The sequence below is a fragment of the Strigops habroptila genome, chromosome 3 (assembly GCF_004027225.2).
Source record: "Strigops habroptila isolate Jane chromosome 3, bStrHab1.2.pri, whole genome shotgun sequence".
NCBI classification, from domain to species: Eukaryota; Metazoa; Chordata; class Aves; order Psittaciformes; family Psittacidae; genus Strigops; species Strigops habroptila.
The window spans coordinates 42,070,019-42,088,608 of record NC_044279.2 but is presented as its reverse complement, the minus strand read 5'-3'; the positions used below and the strand labels follow the sequence as shown (position 1 = coordinate 42,088,608).

Below are 18,590 nucleotides of genomic sequence, written 5' to 3'. Positions count from 1 at the left end.
GAATTTACATTTGAAGTGAAACTCTTCTGCAGTGAGAAAATATTTAAAGAAATATTCTCAGACACTCAAACCAATAGGTCTGAAAAGGAGAGAGTTTTAGTACGCTTCAGCTTTGAAAAAATAAAATCGGAAGCAGCAGTGTTAAAATTTTATCGTATTTGTTTGTTAAATGTTTGTTGAAGGTCTAATTATTTGGCGGATTTATTATGGATGTCTTTTTGTTAGTAATTTATGTTATTTGCAAATATGTAGTTTTAAAAGTGCATAGATACTTTACATTTTAAACAAATCAGTGAAATAATTCTGAAAGGTGTTTTAAAAGAAGGCCATTAAAATACATATTCCAAAGATGTGTATGGTTTTAGTTTGGTTTTACATCCTGTGGGGCACATTTTCTTTCATTATTTGTTTCTTCACATGACAGCTTGCATAGCTGCAAGAACACAGTGACACTTCTTCTGTCTTTGGCTCCCTGTTATCGTTCAGTTAAAATGCTCATGGAATTGACTTGAACTCCACTATGTATGGATTTAAAGGAAAAAAGCAGCTGGGTTTAGCTGAAATTGCCAATTAGTTAAAAACTGTTGTGAGACCGGTTGTTCTGCTGGTTGGTGCCCCCATGAGCAATTAAACCATGTTTCCCTAGAAAGCCCCACTGAACATGTTTATTTTTAATGTATATACAACACGTTGAATCTTTATTCAGCAAGGGATTTTTTAGGAGGGTCCCTGTCCTCAGATTTTAGGAGTTAGAGGCTGCTGACCAGTCTTCTGACTCATCTGAAGGGACCTCTTGTTTTCACTAGTGGGTCTCCAGTGAGCTCAGGACACAGTCTTTAATGAACTGAATCAATTCAGCAGCCACGTCTCTGCCCTGCCTTTGCTTTGCGCTTGCCACCGTTCTGGTGACCTTCAGGTTCAGCGAGTACTTAAAGTTAATTATATCCCTAATGACTTCACAAACTTGTTTCCAGATATTGGGAACTGGGGCAAGGTTCGAATGTAAACATGTGCCCCTCTTTCTGTTGCCGAGATAAGCTAATATTAAAATGTTATCTGCAGCAGATCTTCTTGTCTTCAGCTGGCAGACTTTATTAAAACCAAAGTGTGAGTGTCTGACAGTTTCTTAGGTTCTAAATTCACAAATAAGATTAAAATTTGCATATAACTCCAGAGAGAGGTGTCTTCTCTGCTTGCTTTGTGTCTCTGTGTGCACTTTATTAATAGACTTACACACACACACACAAAACCTCAGCTGTAAGAGGTTTTTTGTTCTTTTGGAGTTTGGTTTTTTTTTTAATTCAGAGCGTAGGCCAAAGTTGCTAGTTCAGATTTTTAAGTTCCAGTTCCTGAGCTTGGTTTTGGTGTTGACTGTTTGGCTTTTGTACAGTAATCTCAGAGATTTATTATTATTTATTGTCTTAGAGATACTGAGGTTCCAACCCTTTATGAAAGGTATTGAACTGTATTTTTCATAAAATGATGAGGAAGAATCTGGGTTTTGTAATAATTATAGAAAATAATTGTGTTTTGGGGTTTTTTTCCAAGGTTGTTAACTTCAGCTATAATAGCTGTGGAGGAATATACAGCAGTGATTCTTAAAAGAGAAATTTCAAACAGAAATATTTTGGCTTCATAAAACAACAGTATCACAAAGCAAACTTGTTCTACCAGTCTTACCCAGACTGCGTAGTGCTTGTCATGGAAACATCAGGGCAGAAGTATCAGGAACAATTTGATTTCATTTTCCTGCTCTTGTCTTTCTTAGTATTCCTGGGATATTTGCAGTTCTGTATACTTAGGCCACAAGAGTGTCTAAAAGGTACCTTTAGCTTCAATATCAACAATTGAAAGCTATAGCTCCAGAACCAAGCATGGTATGGATCAAGCTGCTGTGGATCAAGTTTCTCATTTATTTACATTCTAAATGACCGCTTACCAGAATATTATATAAATTGTCGTCGGATTGTCTGAATTATTCTTCTGTAGCTGTCTGTTGAACATGGCTATTTGCCACAAGTGAATTAAAAAAGACTCAAATTTAAGTGCTATACCAAAAGGTTTTGTAAGTAGGTGACATCAGGAGTCCTATGTGTTTTTACTTTTCAACTGCATCCAAGTTTGCAAAAAGCACCTTTTTCTGGATGTGGTATCAAAGGACATGGTTCTTTTGACACAGGAAAACCAAAGTCCTGTAAGCAAATGCAAAGGGGAACTCGAAATGCTTTACTGCACCCGCCATACTAATCTCTGCTGATCTAATTTTGGTCTGTGAGCAGCTTAATTTTTGGAGTCTGCTTTAAAGGATCATTTGATCATAAAATTGTTCATATATCTAAAAACTTTCTGAAATGCTTCTGTAGCCTTTTGTTCATTCCCTGCACTTTTTTATGCACTGCTCCGTTTATCATGTCTAGAAGTTATTGACCCAGTTGACCAAATACAACTACTTCAATGAGATATGTATTTTCCTTACAAAAGTAGCTTAATTTTTCTGTATAGGTATTATGTCTAAAAATATTTTTTTTTTTTTTTCAACATTGCTTTTTTCGTGTCTATTAGAAAAAACAGGTTGAAAGATCACAAATGCTTACTTGGGGTTTTTTGTTATGAAGATATTTTTGTCCATGATTCACTTTGGTTTTGAATCAACGTTTTGACTTTGTGAGTTGGTTTCCCCACAGCTCTTTTTGCCTGTCTAGCAGACACCCTGCGTAGCAATTACTGATCTGTGACCTGGAAGGCTGTGTCACCATTAAAACAGTACACCCAGTATTGTTGAGAAATGCTGTTATTTTGTATTAATTTTTCATTCCCGCAGAAGTTAAATCTTTAAACCAAAGAGGGATGAGAGTCACAGCAGCACTGTTAGGAGGGACAGTATAAAACCAGCACCACATACCAGCATCAAAGTTAGCAGTGGCAACTGATGATGCATATCCCAGGAGATATGGTTACACTTCTGGGAATTAATTTCCATTTTGTGACCTGTCAGTTCTTACCTCTTCTTGACATAATTACAGAGGTTTAATGACAAGTGCTATTTACATCATACATTAAAAAATAGAAATGTCTGAGAGTACTTCATGCTGAGTTATTGAGTAAAGATAAGGAAAATATGATCCTAGATCTGGAATCTGTTGTTGTTAATTGGCAATGGCTAAGCAGAAATACTTTAAAGCACATGTATTAGTATTGGATTAATTTTGTGATTGGCTTCAGCATAATTTGCCTTTCTGCAATAGTGGCTTTAAGAAAGCATTTTTTCATACACTTGTTACCAAATGGATAACTAGTTCTTCTGGTGAGAGTATTTCCTGATGTTTTTTCCTCAAATATATGGAAAGTGTAAATTAAGCTGTGCATGGCAGGAGGTATGTTTGCAATTTTTTGCTTGTGTTGATTTCTATTGTGGATCAAACTGTTAAATTTGTTAGGGAAGTGAAAATGTTATGGTCAGAAGGTGCAAGGCTGATCTGTATTAGTGTTTTAATTGTTGTTCTTTGCTTCGAAACAGACTATATATTAAGTGTAGGTTCTCAATAACTTCATAGGCTTATGGTTTAATGCAATGAAATAACTTAATCCTTTTGTGACTTACTATTGGCATTAATCTATTTGACTTATTTGGAAATTCAGAAATAATTTCCATTGAGTCTGGATTGTTGACTCCTGAGACAGTAGTACTTTAAGGAAGAAAACACTCAAAGGCGTTGGAATAGTCTAAATGCTGCTTCCTTGCTCCCTCTCGCCTCTCTTCCCCACCAAAAGCTGACCTTATGAATACTAAGGAGCAGAGGACATTGTGGTTTTCATAGTCATAGAATCAAGTAGGTTGGAAAAACCTTTATGAAGCTGCCTCAGAGACCAAGTGTCATCATTCTGGCAAAATACAGAAACATAATGTGCCACCAAATTTGGAATTTCTAGGAAGGGTGGCTTAATATGAGGAGCTCATGGAAATGGGTGATTCAAACCCTGTTCACCTTGTGGTTGCTTTTGTTCATCACCTAACCATTTTCTTCTTTCAGTTCTTGCAACTAAGTATTTAAATATGTCAAGAGTCTTTGTGGCAAACTGAAGAGCAAACAGAGAGCTCTTTGTATTAATGGGCATTATGATGAAAAGACATACAGATATTCAGGGATTGTAGACAGTCATGATGTTTTTTATGTATACCTAATAGAGTTGTTTATATTAATGGTACGTGTGCGTGTATATACCCATACCCATGGCTGCTGTTTTGTTTTGGTTTTGGGGGTTTTGCATCAGCTTTACTGTATTGCTTACAGTTTGTTTTTCTTTTTCTTTTTCTATTGGCAGGTATTTAATTAGTCAAGGAGCACATGTAGGAGCTGTAAATAGTGAAGGAGACACTCCATTAGATATTGCTGAAGAAGAGGCAATGGAAGAGCTGCTTCAGAATGAAGTAAATAGACAAGGTAATTTTGAAGATGAAAGGATAGTTTTGTGTGTTTGACACTAAATATATTTTTGAAAACTTAATGCTAAATTAAAAATTTTAAAGTGACTCAGTTTGTTTTCTAAAGAGACTTGTCAATACACTGTAAGGTGCTCAACCCGTTTTCTAGGTATTTTTACTCAGCCCACCCTCTTTTGAGGAAAGAGGTCAGAAGTATTGAACCCTAGGTGTTGACTGGATTCCTGCATTCACTTAACAGAATTTAGGTGGTATTCAGATACTATGAATGGTATTCAGTGCATCTAGGATATAGAACTCTATATTCCAACTTTAGACTATATCTGAAGAGATTCCTTCCTTTAGAGGGGAATAGGCACTTCTAGGGTGACTCAGGTGTCAGTTTCAGGGTGAGGTGAATCTAGCCCTAAAGTAACTGTTTTTTTCCATTGCCTACAAGAAAGCCTAGAATAACTAAAACAAGAGTAAACAACTATAGTGCATCGCATAAATCACCCTTTGTGTCTGCAGGTCTGACCTTTTGAATGCCCTTCCACAATACCAAATGTCTGAAGCTACTCATTGGGATAAGGAGTCTTAGATTGCATTTGTTTTAGGCCTGAGAATGTATCATGAATCTCTTAAGTTCCTCCTGGTTTTGTGTACTCTTCTGAGAACACTATGTAGGTGAGCATTCATGAGACAGTTAATGGATAGATACCAAGTTTTGGCAGTATTGTTGAAAATGAATATCCTAAATGTATGCACCTTGCTGCTAGAAAATTGCTAGCACTGGCATAGGTGTCTTTACAAGAGAAAATGGCATTTGAAAAAACACACTGATTCATTTTTCCCTGCCTTTTTTCCCCTCCTTATGCTGCTGTTTTCCATGTTCTAATCCTTGTGGGTTTTCCAGTGAAAGGTCTTTGAAAGTTTCTGTTTTTTCCATTCCACAGAGGAAAGAATATTCAGTTGTTGTTGACTGACCATCTTGAGTCCAATAGAAATGCACCGTCATTGCAGAACTCCCAGTACAAGAACTGGGGTGATGTGGTCTGAGTTACATTATAAATTGAAAGAAAGTGACAATCAGATGGAAGATGTGGAGCCTTTTGAATTTGAGTGCTAGGGGAATGCATCTCTATTACTTCTAGACCCCTGCCTACCTCTTAAAAGGCTTCTTCCTCCTTGAAAAACTTACTTTTTTGTAGCATTGAATTTATATCTTTAAGACAGATTTACATAATTTAACGGTAAACTGGTAATTGCTTCAGGCTTTGCCCAGATTTCATTTGTGTGGTAAACCCATTTAATACCTAAAGCAAAGGGTAAAAAGAAAATGGATGACATGATATGCAGGGAAATACGAGATAGCTAATGATAAAAAGAAATAGACTGTAGATTTCACAAAGGCTTTGATTCACTTATTTGGTAGTGTTAATGGAATTTCGATTAACAGTTCTTATAGTTAACACACAAAGAACTTCAGATTAGAGAGTTGTGAATGTTTTTTTGTCTGTACTACCATTTGTCTATTTTAATTAGTTTGGAAAGAATACAGTTGTTGCTCTCTTTTCTAACAGTACTGTCAATCTTTGCTGGAGAGTTCTTTCTAGAATGTGCCTCAGCCTAAATTCTTTAAGGCTGTTTTTGAAATGTCTGACTTTGCTGATGTGCTGTTGTAATTGACTGCAGTAGTTCTTTGTAAAATTGACATTATTTAGGAAAAGAACTCTTTCAAAATCTCATATTTATATGTTACGCTTTAAAAAAAAATTGTTATATGGGTGTTTTATATACATTTTTACAATGGAGATTCAACATTACATGCTAATATTTATTCTTTTACAAGTTTAATTGTTTTGAACAGCCCAGTTGTAAAAGTAGCGTTGGCAACATAAGCTAAATGCAGCAATTCACTGAAAATTTCAGTGTGGTTTACATATTTCATATTTAAAGCTTACAATAAAGTATCTGTGGTACAGTCTTTACAAGTCTGAGAAGAATGTAGATATTCCCCGACTGCAGCTGTTAAGTTTCTAAAGGGATAATTCAGGTTGTTTTAAAATACTAGATTTCACTTGCTATGGAAAACTTATTTTCCAAGCATTCCTCTTAAAATTTTTTGTCAGTTGGCTTGCTGACTAGCTAAAGGATTTTCAGAAGATTGGTCTTTCTCCGATGATTTGAAAAATGATATTGGTTGAATGAGGCACCATGTGAGGTGAGAAAAAACTTGCTAGGGCTGTGCTTCAGAGTGGTTTGAGTTCCCTCTGTGCAGAACAGGAACTGGATGCTGTCCTGCAGAGTGTGACCACACTGTGAACATCCCTGGCAGCATTTCTGCCTTCCTGGTCTTAACAGGACAGTAATGCCTATGGTTATATAGATGTACATAATTTTATTTTTATATACATATGTGTATATATTTACACACACATATATGAATACATTTATATGTATGTATTCCACTTAGTTCATTTTTTTGTTAGACCACTTAGTAGTTTCAGTTTCACAGAAGCAGGGAAGAAGGCATGCAGCATCCTTCAGAATTTGTGTCTGAAGTTGTAAGAACTAAGGGGATGAAATCATAGGAAATACTTAATGAGCGTGGATGAGAATGGAATAGAAAGGGTGTGAATGTGGATGTGAACTTTAGTGTATACCTTAGTAAATCACAAGACAGTTATCTCAGCAATAAGGTTTTAATCGTATGCTTTTGATGACATCCTTAACTTGCATGTAAAGTTAATATTATATACTGAATTATTACCTAGCCATTACAGTCACTTGGAAAGTGCCTAATTGTGTGTATATTGTGGCTACAGAAGTTAGTATCTCTAAAATTGGAATTTAATTGTTTATCTTAATGTGGAATTAACACTGATGCATATTGACAGTTTCATCTTTGACTGTACATGTGGCTCAGTGTAATTATCCCTCCAGCTTTAACATTGGTCCTCACATAAAATAAAGCAGTTTTGAAAATGCAGGTTAACTGTGGGGTCTGTGGAATGATCAGCCCTGTCTCAGTGTTACCAGTAGTGGAAGATCAGCCTATTGATTTTGAAAATAAACAAACCTGCGTGCCAAAATCTCTTACCTCTGTGTAGGTAAAACATGCAGTGTGAAAATTAAGCATACATTTTCTGTAATATTCTTGCCTTGCAACCTTTTCATGTCTATTTATTCATACATTCATTATAGTTTCATTTTTGTGTTGCTTAGTTAATGCTGTGAGTATGGCTTCCTACATCCTGGCGTCAGCAGTCAGAGTCATTTGATGGCAAAAGATGGCCTGGAAAGATCAGTCTGTTTCATTGTGATTCCAGATATGTTTAAGTGATGACATTTGATAGAAATCTGAGGAGAATCACCATGTTAGCTCAGCCTTTTTGCTGCTTTTGCAGACCTTCTGTCTTTATAGGGAAAGTTCAAACGGAGCCTTCCAGTTGTGCAACTATTCAGCCTTCTGCAGATAAGTACAGTTTGTACTTATGCCTGAGTTTTACAGGTATTGAATTATATTTTAAGTACATGTCTTACTACAGGACAAAAGATGGGAGCCTCTGGAAACGCTAAATTCACAGAGGTAAATTGTAGAATACAATACGATTCAGATCTATGTGACATTACGGGCTTAATAAAAAGAAGGATCTGCAGTGTTTGGTTATCCTGTTTTAGCATTCAGACTCCAAAATCTGACCTGTCTAGAGAGGAGGTGGTCAGTTAAATTAATCTTCTTGTTTTACAAGTTCTGTTGTAAGGCGTGTTAGACATGAAAGGAGAGAGCTTTTATAGTATTATTATGTCTATCTTTCTTCAGTTATTCTGATCTTCATATGCAACACTTCTGAATTGTGATCTTTGATTCAGGCATCTTTCATGTGTCTTCTTGTGTGGGCCACAGATCCTCAGATAGGGCCACCTGTGTTCTGTTGAACATACTACAGGACCCTGTTGGTAAAATGGGCTATGCAGTAATCCTGAACTAATGGACTAGGTATCCTGTAAATGAAGCCATAGCGCTCCGATAGTAAGAAAAGCATTTTTCTACCCTAATCTTCAAAGGACACTTATTGGCTTAATTATGTTTTTTAAGCTTAAAACCTAGTTTAGTTTTATGCTTTGTGAGAAGATAAATTACATACATGCTCATGTAAGGTATAAAGATATTTTGGGGCAGTTATGAACACTTCACAAATAGCAAAACTAGGTGTTTTATGGAAATTATTCTAAAGTAGTGCTGAACAACTCTTCTCTTTGCATACCATGTATTTTAACTACTTTGTGTGTTAACCAAAAAACTTCTCTTCGGACCTGTTTTGTTGTTTCTCCATATGGCTGATATCTTTATTGTGCCAATCCCATGTATATACATGCCACTGCAATACACATAATTGTTTATCTTTGTTGAAAGTATTATTATTTAGAGTTTCTCAGCATGACCGTTATTTCTACTCTGCAGTGTTTCAACATATCGTAGTTGTGGAAGTTGTCTTTTGCCAGTAGTGTAAAGTTTTCATTTGCACTGGTGAAAATCAGCAGACTTGAGAGATGGGGCTTTAGTCCCAGCTAGCCCTCACCAGTTTTAAATGGTGGCTCTCCTCAGGTCTTGAGTAGGGTTAACTGTAATGGTTTGAAGTGATTTTTTAGCTGTTTATCATCAGACGTCCTCTTAAAATTATTTTTAACTGCTTAAGCAGTTATTTTGAATTATAGGAAACATTCTCGGGAGGTGAGTTAGTGGGGAGAGGTGACGTGAGGTGAATCAGGAGTTCATGATACAGCCTTGGTAGCTATTCAGTAATGATCAGGGAGATCGCTTCTCCTTTTCCAAGGAGAAGCAAACGTTCCTCATTCTTAATTATAGGTAGATGTAGCAAGACTCTCTCGGATGTATTGCTTAACTCAGCTTTGTTTATGTGGCTAAAATGTGAACTATTACATTTGTATATAAACATTCCCTACATGAAGTAAAAAGTGGGTTGATCTTCCAGGCAGTATCTATAAAACATGCCTTTATATGGCTGAGGAGTCCTGAAACAATGATTCAGCATTTAAATTTATGCTGAATTTCATTAAATGCTCACCGAACAGCACAACTGTTTCCAAACCTGTTTGGAATTGTTGAGTAACACTTGTTGATCAGAAAATATGAGAGCATTTAGCAATAAATTATTAATGATTTAAGAAGTTGTTAGAGTGCCAGAGAGGTTAAGCGTCCTGGTGGTGCGAGCGAATAGTATTCCGGCTGGAGCTGAGCTGGGAGGCAGCGCATTGCCATCTATGGGCCGTATGAACAAAGTGTTGGAAACGTATGACGAACATTGCTTTTTCCCTGATACCTTAATAGAGTCTGGAAAACAAAAGCAGGGAGAAAGGGCCGTACAAGGTAGAATAAAGGCTGTTTACATTCCGTTTTCTGTGGTTAATAATGGGAAATGTATTTAGCTTATCTTAGAGAGCAGCTTTTTTTCTATGACACACAGTTTAATTCCCGTTTTCCTGCCAGTTATTAACGTGGGATGTTTTATTTAGATTGGCAAGATTCATGTACTTTCTTCTGTTGAAATATGATCAGATATTTACTGCCTTGTAAAATAATGTATTGATGCAGCCATTAGTCCTCTGCAGCCATTAGTCTTCTGCAGCCATTGCATCTCGTTTGGGCCTCAGAAATGCAGTCGATTGTGATATTGATAGAAGACTATACTCAGTATTAGTTACTTTTTCTGCAAAAGCATTGCTATTTTGACATAATTCTCTGGGTCTGTAGACATACCTGGAAAGTATGCTTAGATTTTAACCATTAGAAGTTCAAGATCAGGCTTTGGGAGGAGCTTTTCCTTTGTTCTTCCTTTATACAAAAATGCTTCATGAGCCATATACATGAAGTTTTACACTGATAGGAGTTTATATCGGATTCTTCAGGTAGAGAAGGTTACTCATACTAATAAGGATTCACAGTAAGACCTTGGGCTTGCAAAAAGGGGATGGACATAATTGTGACTAGCAGATGATATATGATCTATTTGCGTGGTGGTGTTTTGCAGGCAACACTGTCATGTAAATGGCTGTACTCTAGAGAATTATTTTCCCAGGGTCTGCTGGTCTGCAGTGCTGTGTCATTCTGAAATGCAGATGCAGACAGCCCAAGGAAGTTATAGCTTGCAGTAGTTTACACATCGATATGTAGGAGCCTTCCAGAGAAATGAGATTATGTGATTATCAATACATCATTGATTCAAAGTTCATGATTTCGAGTCTTTGTATCTGTTAGAGTTATAAAGATTGTTAGATATTAAACAACTTAATCAGTCATGAGTTGCCGAGAGAGAGACCATTAGAAACTTCTATGTGTTCAATTTTTACCATAGCTTCCTTCAAACAAGTACATGTTGGCTTTTTTCTCTGCTTAGTGCTTCAACAGTCTTTTCTATCTTTCTGCATCTTGCATCTTGCCTCCATATTGTGGGTTTTCATCCGTTTCTGATAAAATTTAATTCTATTAATTTTTATTAAATTGCCAAGACTGAAATGCTTGTTTTAGTCGTTTAAGTGGATGAGCCTAGGAACTCGGACAGCTGCTTAGACCACTTAAAATGTAACCTGCCTCAGTTATTTTATGACAGTAAAGTTTTATCTTTTAATCTGTCCTTAGCATAAAGTTTTACCAGATTTACTTAGTGAACAGAATTGTTTCTCCAACTGGTCTTGCTTTGTTTGCTTTTATTTGTTTGTTTTGTTTTTTTTTTTTTTTACATATTTGTATATAACGAATATCTTTTATGTTGTGAACTGAAGGAAGAATAATAATAAAGAAGTGAACTGTGTTGTAGCACTGTCATATGCTACCACAAACCAAACAAATTACATGTTATGTTTCCAAAAGCATATAATAACAACATTCCTTCTTCCTGAATTTCAAGAAATTTTGGTTCAGGCGTGTAATTTTCAAGGTTTTTCTTGCCCTGTAATTGGGGAATTGCAGTATCTGTGAAATACTAGTTCATGCTAACATAACAGATATATCAGTCTGCTATCCACTGCCTTAAGTGTATTTCAACAGTGACAATGTAATTGCTTTCAGTTGGCCACTTCATTGCTCTGGCTTTCGAGTTGCCAGTGGATTGATAAAAGCTTGATGAATCTGTTTTGTTATAATCTCTTTTGCCACATTTTACACAGTAGAATGATGCATTGCACTACATATGATCATCTCTATGTTATCTATATTTTCATTTTATGATATTAATAATTTCTCTAATGAAGGCCACTTCATCCCTTCACTCAGTTTCTGCTGAATGGGCAACTTGATTTCATTTGGTTTTCATATTCTGGGGATTCATTCAACCTGTAAAGGATTAATAGCTCACAGTTTCTTTGAAGACATTAGAACCTGAAATTGCCATTCATTATAAAGACTTTGAAAATTAATTAAAAATAATTAATTATGCAGAAGAGTTTTGAAAACAGATGTTCTAGCTTTGCATAGCCTTGCTTGTGGTCTGCCTGAGATTGTTGTGCTTTGATTAGCTGGGCAGTTACCAGTTATGTGATAGAAACAAGTTTCCTGGAGAACAATGGTTTGGGGAGAGATGAAGCTTCAGCAGGAAATACTTAAAGAAGGTAGAATTAGATCTGAGGCAAGGAGTGTCTATCTCTTAAGTATTTTAAAGATCATTTGTTATAGAGGCCATAAGGACTACTGTTGAGGTTTGTGGTTTTATCTAGTAAATCAATACCTGTTTCTAGATTTCACTTGTTTTTATTACATCCAAGTTAATGCTTTGCTCCATGAAAAATTAAAAATTGAGAGTACAGAAGAACAGTATATTTTTCCCAAGTCTCTGCATACCGGAGTCTAAGATTAGACAAATCATAGATGTAAAATAATTTTGCTGAAGGGCGTCACTGATTTTTTATTAGAGGTGAAGCCGGGTGCAGTTTGAGCTCTTGGTGGCCACAATTCCCAAGTCGCTTTTCCTCACAAAGTTGTCACCGTTCAGTCAGCATAGGTAGAGCAATGTTCATGCATAGTTCTCTTCAAGACCCCTTTCTGCTGCGTTCTTTAGATCACTTCATGTGGTAGTAATTAAAACATGCTTGCACACACGCACTTTGCTTTTCCCATTCAGGGTCAGGGTTTTTTTCAGTCTGTTTAACCTGATGTGCATACTTGTAAATGTTATATTGTGTTCCTTCTTTTTCATGAGTGTGTGATAATTTTTTGTGAGACGTACTATAAACAGTTTTTGGTGGTTTGGGTTTTTTGCCTGAGGTATGGAGGGAGATTTCCCAAGGTTTGGCTATTTGAGTGTAAGGTCTATGCTTCACAGTGATAGAAGACAAACGTCATTCTTTAGAAATTACAAAAAATATAGCTCCATCTTTCTTATCATCATTGATGAGAATATAGGCTGTTCCTCTTCCCGTATGTATCTCCTTATACAAAACTGTAGCTGTTTCCTACTTTCTGCAGGTACATCAAACCAGAATTGTATTTTGGTGCTTAGAAGGTTAAAATATTTTTTTTCTCCTTTTTTAATTGGTCACTTTAGTGATCATTACTGTGATGGCAGACATTCTTAAAACTGAAGAGCCAGTTCTGCTGGCTTTCTTCTCCTTCTTAACCCTCCACCCCACTCTCCCCTCCCTTTGTGAGAAAAACTCCATTATGCATGCGAAGTGTCATGCAGTAATGGATGTTTCATAACCTCTTGGAATTCATCTTCAGAAGATACTAATATCTAACCGTGAGCATTATTCATATTGTTCAGCTGTTATTTTATTGTATCGCATAAAGATGGTACAAGATTTGTTTCATAATTGAATTTAAGTATTTGAACTAAAATATTTTGTGTCCTCTCTTCTCCCCCTCTCTGTCTGAATTAGGGGTTGATATAGAGGCAGCTCGAAAAGAAGAAGAACGAATAATGCTAAGAGATGCAAGACAGTGGCTCAACAGCGGCCATATAAGTGATGTCAGGCATGCAAAATCTGGTGGTACAGCACTTCATGTAGCTGCTGCTAAGGGCTATACAGAAGTCTTAAAGTAAGTGTGGTTTAAATGGGAATTTTTCAAATTTGATCGTCTTGTTGATGTAATGTTGCTTGGAATTGATGGGATTGGACACTTCTGACTTTTAGGAGTTGTTGGAAAATAGCAATCTCTAGAACTGTCTTCAGAGCGTGATTTTGTGTTTTCAAGCACTCATAAATCATGTTGCTGTTAGCTTCCTACCTCACGTCATTCAAAATATAAGCATAGTGTGCATATTCAGCCTGAATACTTCTTTAAAAGAAGAAAGTTGACAAAAAAATTGCCCTGTTTCTAAAGCCAACTGTGTAAACAAGCTTGATATCTTTTTATAATGCTGGTTAGCGTTCTGATTGATGCATGTTTTCAAAACACCGTATTTATTCACATACATAAAGCAGAATTTGTAATCCAGACTAAAGGTTTTTACACCTAAAGAACAGCGAATTTAATTTGAGGTTTTTTTGATACTGTTGTTTAAGTCGTAACTCTTGAAATCTTTCCTGGAAAGCTTCAGGCTTTTGGAGTCCCCCTAATTCGTAGGTACCTTTTCATTAATACACTACCAGGCTATATTGCAACAGAAGTTTAATTGGGTTTTCATCAAAGCTCTGCTTTTATTGAAATAAAAAATACTTAATAATACATTGCTTTACTGTGATTGTAAATGTATTTGACTGCTTTAGCAGTCCTAGGAAGAGATATATATTGTAACATGAATGAAAATGAGCACACACCTTGACTGTGTAAGTATTGCTGCCTTTTAGGTCTGCAGAACCTTGTAATGCTTTGTCAGCACAGAAGTTGAATGACAGAGCTTTTTTAACCATTATAACCATTACATGCAATTTACCGAATGGGAGTTCTGCTTCAAAAAACCCTGATGCTTCAACATGATGAAAAGAAATTAGTCTGTTGGAAAAGAACACTTTTTGGTTTAGAATAGCTTGTGTCCGTAAGGGAATTTTATCTATAACTGGTTTATTTTTTTAGCTGTCTCGGTGTCTTTTTTGTAGTGCAGTCCACGTACTTTTGCTAGGAGGTGAAAAATATATGTGCAGGCAATTTTCATGATGGGTTCAAATTATCAAAAACGTGTGCTCTGTGTAGGATGCAGGACTTTGCAGCTGAGCATGTGTGAAAGTTGACTCATTGAAAGATATTACTATTAGTATATTGTCTCTTGAGAAATGGAGAGAAATCTGTGAGAAGAATACTTCACGGTTATGGGGTTTTTTATAATTAGGGGCAGTGTTTCAGAGAGCTGATAGCCCTTTACATGAAACTGTCAGGTTATGTGTCTGTTGTCACTGGGACACTCACATTTGAACCATGATGAATTTGAGTGTGCCAAATGCAGGCTGAAAAGCAGATCCTCTAATTGAGGAGCTCTGCTCCCTCTCAGAGAGCAATTGAAGCACATAAGCACTAGGTTGTTACATCACATGTTACTGACAGGAGGGAGATGCAAGTTTCAAGCAACTAATATTAGAATAGGAGGAGGTTTTAATAATTTACTGGATAAGAACACTGTATCCAACAATTTTTGACATTTTACAGCTTTCTTTTCCTTAAAAGGGTTCACTCTATTACTGCACATGGAGAAAAATAGCTAACTCTGTAGAAATAGTGGACTTGAATGAAGAGGAAGTGAATAAAGAGGAGAATGGAAAAGGCTATTTTTCTTGATTTTTCCTTAAAAATGCATATACCTACTGAACAATGAAAAGGGAAATGTTTCTGTAAGGAAATAAAATTAATCAGTTGTCAATAGCCCAACTAAAATATGTATGATGAAAAAGGAGAAGGATGTTATTGTAGGATAACTTTATGCTTTTATGACAGTTCATTGATCTCTGTCACAGTGTCAAGATCTAATTCTTCTTATTGCTTTAGGCTTTTAATACAGGCTCGATACGATGTAAATATTAAAGATTATGATGGCTGGACACCACTTCATGCTGCTGCTCACTGGGGTAAAGAAGAAGCATGTCGCATTTTAGTGGAAAACCTTTGTGATATGGAGGCTGTCAACAAAGTGGTAGGATTTTTATGTAATCCTTGTCAAGATACAAAGTTCTGGTCTCTAAAGTGACTTTAGAAGCCAGGGTAAGAAAAGTGATGATAAACTGCTGCTAACTGTACGTGGAGCTTTATATAATGCATGTTTTGTCAAAACAGCATGTTTGTGTTCAAAACTAAATTCTCTGATCATCTAAATTAATTTCTAGGTCCGCTTTATGCTCAGTTCTATATTAAATAATCCATGTAATGTTTGACATGGAAATTCAAAATAGAATGGGTTTATTGACCTTTCAGAGGTACAAAATCAGTGACTCTTAAAATCAGTTTGCGTTGGCATACTATATGCTAACTGCTATATGCTGGGTTGGGTACACTGGAAGAAATTTGTAGGCATCTCTGGACTCCCTAGACATAACTTCAGTGCTTCCTATCTATATTTCCTCAACTCTTACTCAAAGGCCTGCATAGCTTGCTGGCTTTGCAAGATCTTGCTCCCAACAGATGCAAATATATTCATGATTCACATAGGCATCACAAGGATCCAGACCTTTTCATTCAGCTATGTAAATGCTGAAGCTCTCTTTATTCTCTTTGCAGTATGTTCTACAGATAGATTTTGATCTTCTTCCAGTTTCTGTCAGTTCTGCATATGTAAATTACCTGGCCAACTTTTAAGATGGATTCTTCATCGAATTTTTTCATTAACTTTTAAAAAGGAATTAGGGAAATATGCACGTATTAGCAAATTATCAAGTACTTGCTCCATATAAGGGCAAAATTTTAGTCTTTGTTGACATTTTCTTCCTTAGAAATTGAGGTTGCGTGTAGTAAAAGCAATAAAATCTGGAACTGAATTTCAAATAGCTTCAACTCTGTTTCTGTATAACACTCACAGAACTTCTAAATACCAGCTGTATAACTGTATTTTGTATCAGGCGATCAAAAGCTGATGCAATTAATTGGAGCCAATTTATCAAGTTACCTGGTAGACTTTTTTACTGGAGTTGTGAAAATGTGGAGGGTGGTATTCCAGAGAGCACTCTCATGAGCAGATATTCAACTTAGCTGGTGCAAGAATAAGAATAAAGGAGGTACAGAGAGATACAAGCTTTCGTATTTGGTGTATGGTCTGTGCAAGCTAGGAACATTTTGCCTGTTGTGTTCTTAAGTAAGCTAACAAACGTTTTTGCTTTTGGAGATAGGAAGATTGAAAACTCCTGGATTTGGTTTTAGATGTAGATGCTTAGCAGCTTAGAGAACTCAGCCTTTATGGTTTAGGCACTTGACTTTAGGTATTAACTTTTATGGATTGGGTTTAGATAGAACCTTCCAACTACAACAGTTTTTTGCAAAGTGATTTTTTGTGGTCAAGGTAGGTCTAACTCATATATTTTGGAAATAAATTCACTTAATAGCTACCTAAAGCTAGAAAGCTGGATTAAAAACTGTAGTCATAATGCAAATATAAACTTGACATAATTTTGTTGCTTAGTTTCCAGGTTAGTGCTGTGTTACACTAAATGGAATAGTTCACATGTCAGAGGAGCTCAAGCTGTTTTGGGTAATCCTTGTTGAAAGGTGCACGTGCTTCTGCTGTATGGTCAGAGGTTTTATATGGATGTAAAAATTAGTGGTTTGAAGGTCCATCCTTTCTAATTGTTTGATAGTCTTCACAGTGTAATTAGGAATACGTTTGTGTTAACATTTTGAGAAACTGAAATAAGCAGAGACAAATACGAACACCTTTATGTTTATAAGCTGCTGTGACCACTTTTAAATGACAGCTGTGTCTTTGTTGCTAGTTATTGTATAGAAGTACTTACTTGACTGATCTTGTCTCCTGATCCTCCCGACATTTCAGTATGTCCACCTAGTGTGTTGATGCAGCTGCATTGATACCGTGTCAGTGAATCTAGGACTTCCACTAGATTCCAGCTGCCTTGTATTTGAATGAAAACTTCCAAATACAAAACACTGTATTGCAGTATCAAAGCAAGTTGGGCTTTCTTTGTGAAACCGTGTGAGCTTCAGCCCTTCTTATCTTCAAGTAGAAATGAAGAAAGGGAAGTTTTGAAATCTTTACCAATTCAAACCTTAAAGATAAAATCTCATGTCCTGTGGGTATCTGGTCTAGTCGAGAATTGCGGGGACTATATAGATGTAAGATATGGCAAGCTGAAGAAATTCCAGCTGGCAGCATTATTGCATGTTAATGAATCACATGGTGGTCTGTTTATTCAAGTATATGTTCCACAGAAGTCAGACTAAAGGGGGGGTAAGAACAAGTGGTTGTAGCAGATCTTTTCTAAAATTGAATGTAAAATGTAAAATACTATTTTACTGTAAAAATGTGAAAGCGTGACTACTTAAGATTAGTGTAGCTTGCTTAAATAATTGAAACTTTAAAAAATCAAGCTGTATATGGTAGCCTGTGCTGGACAGGATAATGAACTGCTCAGGATCCATCCATACAACTGCCACTGGAATAGTTGTTTGGAACTAATATTGTGAGAATCGTATTCCTTCAGTCTACTTTTCCTTGATGGTTTGTTGTTTTTTTCAAAGAACAGCAAAATTTTATTGAAGTCTTGTTTTTATCTCTTAAAAAACATATTTGCTCATCAGGTATAGATGTTTCTCTTTCAATTACCCAAAAAAAGTAAAATTGCAAAATTGTTTTCAAGTACTGGCAGACTAACAGTTTGTGATAGAGCTTGGCTTATACTTTCTAATTCCTTTCTCTGAATGTGCTCCTTCCCTGCATCATCATGTGATAAGACATCATAATCCATTACATTTAGATTCTTCTGTACAGTGATGGTGTTTTACTTCTTCCCCCCCCTCCAGGGGCAGACAGCATTTGATGTGGCAGATGAAGATATTCTAGGATATTTAGAAGAATTACAAAAGAAGCAGAATCTGGTAGGCCTTTTGCATATAAAGACATATATATACACACATATATATATGTATGGAATACTTTATTATACATATGATTGTGGTATCCAGTTCAGAGCAGCATATAGATTAAATATAAAGGTTTGAATTAGGGTTTCAATTCAGGTAATGCCACAGTAACCTCAGAAGTTCTTTTATGCCCTT

The 18,590-nt window shown here is 36.1% G+C and overlaps 1 protein-coding gene across 5 annotated transcripts in view; it reads left to right on the top strand.

The window, feature by feature from the left end:
- PPP1R12A (protein phosphatase 1 regulatory subunit 12A) overlaps window positions 1–18,590 on the top strand; it is a 145,959-nt gene that overhangs the window by 59,849 nt on the left and 67,520 nt on the right. For all 5 annotated transcript variants that reach the window (XM_030480545.1, XM_030480549.1, XM_030480544.1 and 2 more), the window contains 4 exons: window positions 4,324–4,442; window positions 13,319–13,478; window positions 15,360–15,504; window positions 18,336–18,410. In XM_030480545.1, the coding sequence (XP_030336405.1) occupies window positions 4,324–4,442; window positions 13,319–13,478; window positions 15,360–15,504; window positions 18,336–18,410 (499 nt within the window). The remainder of the gene's footprint in view (window positions 1–4,323; window positions 4,443–13,318; window positions 13,479–15,359; window positions 15,505–18,335; window positions 18,411–18,590) is intronic.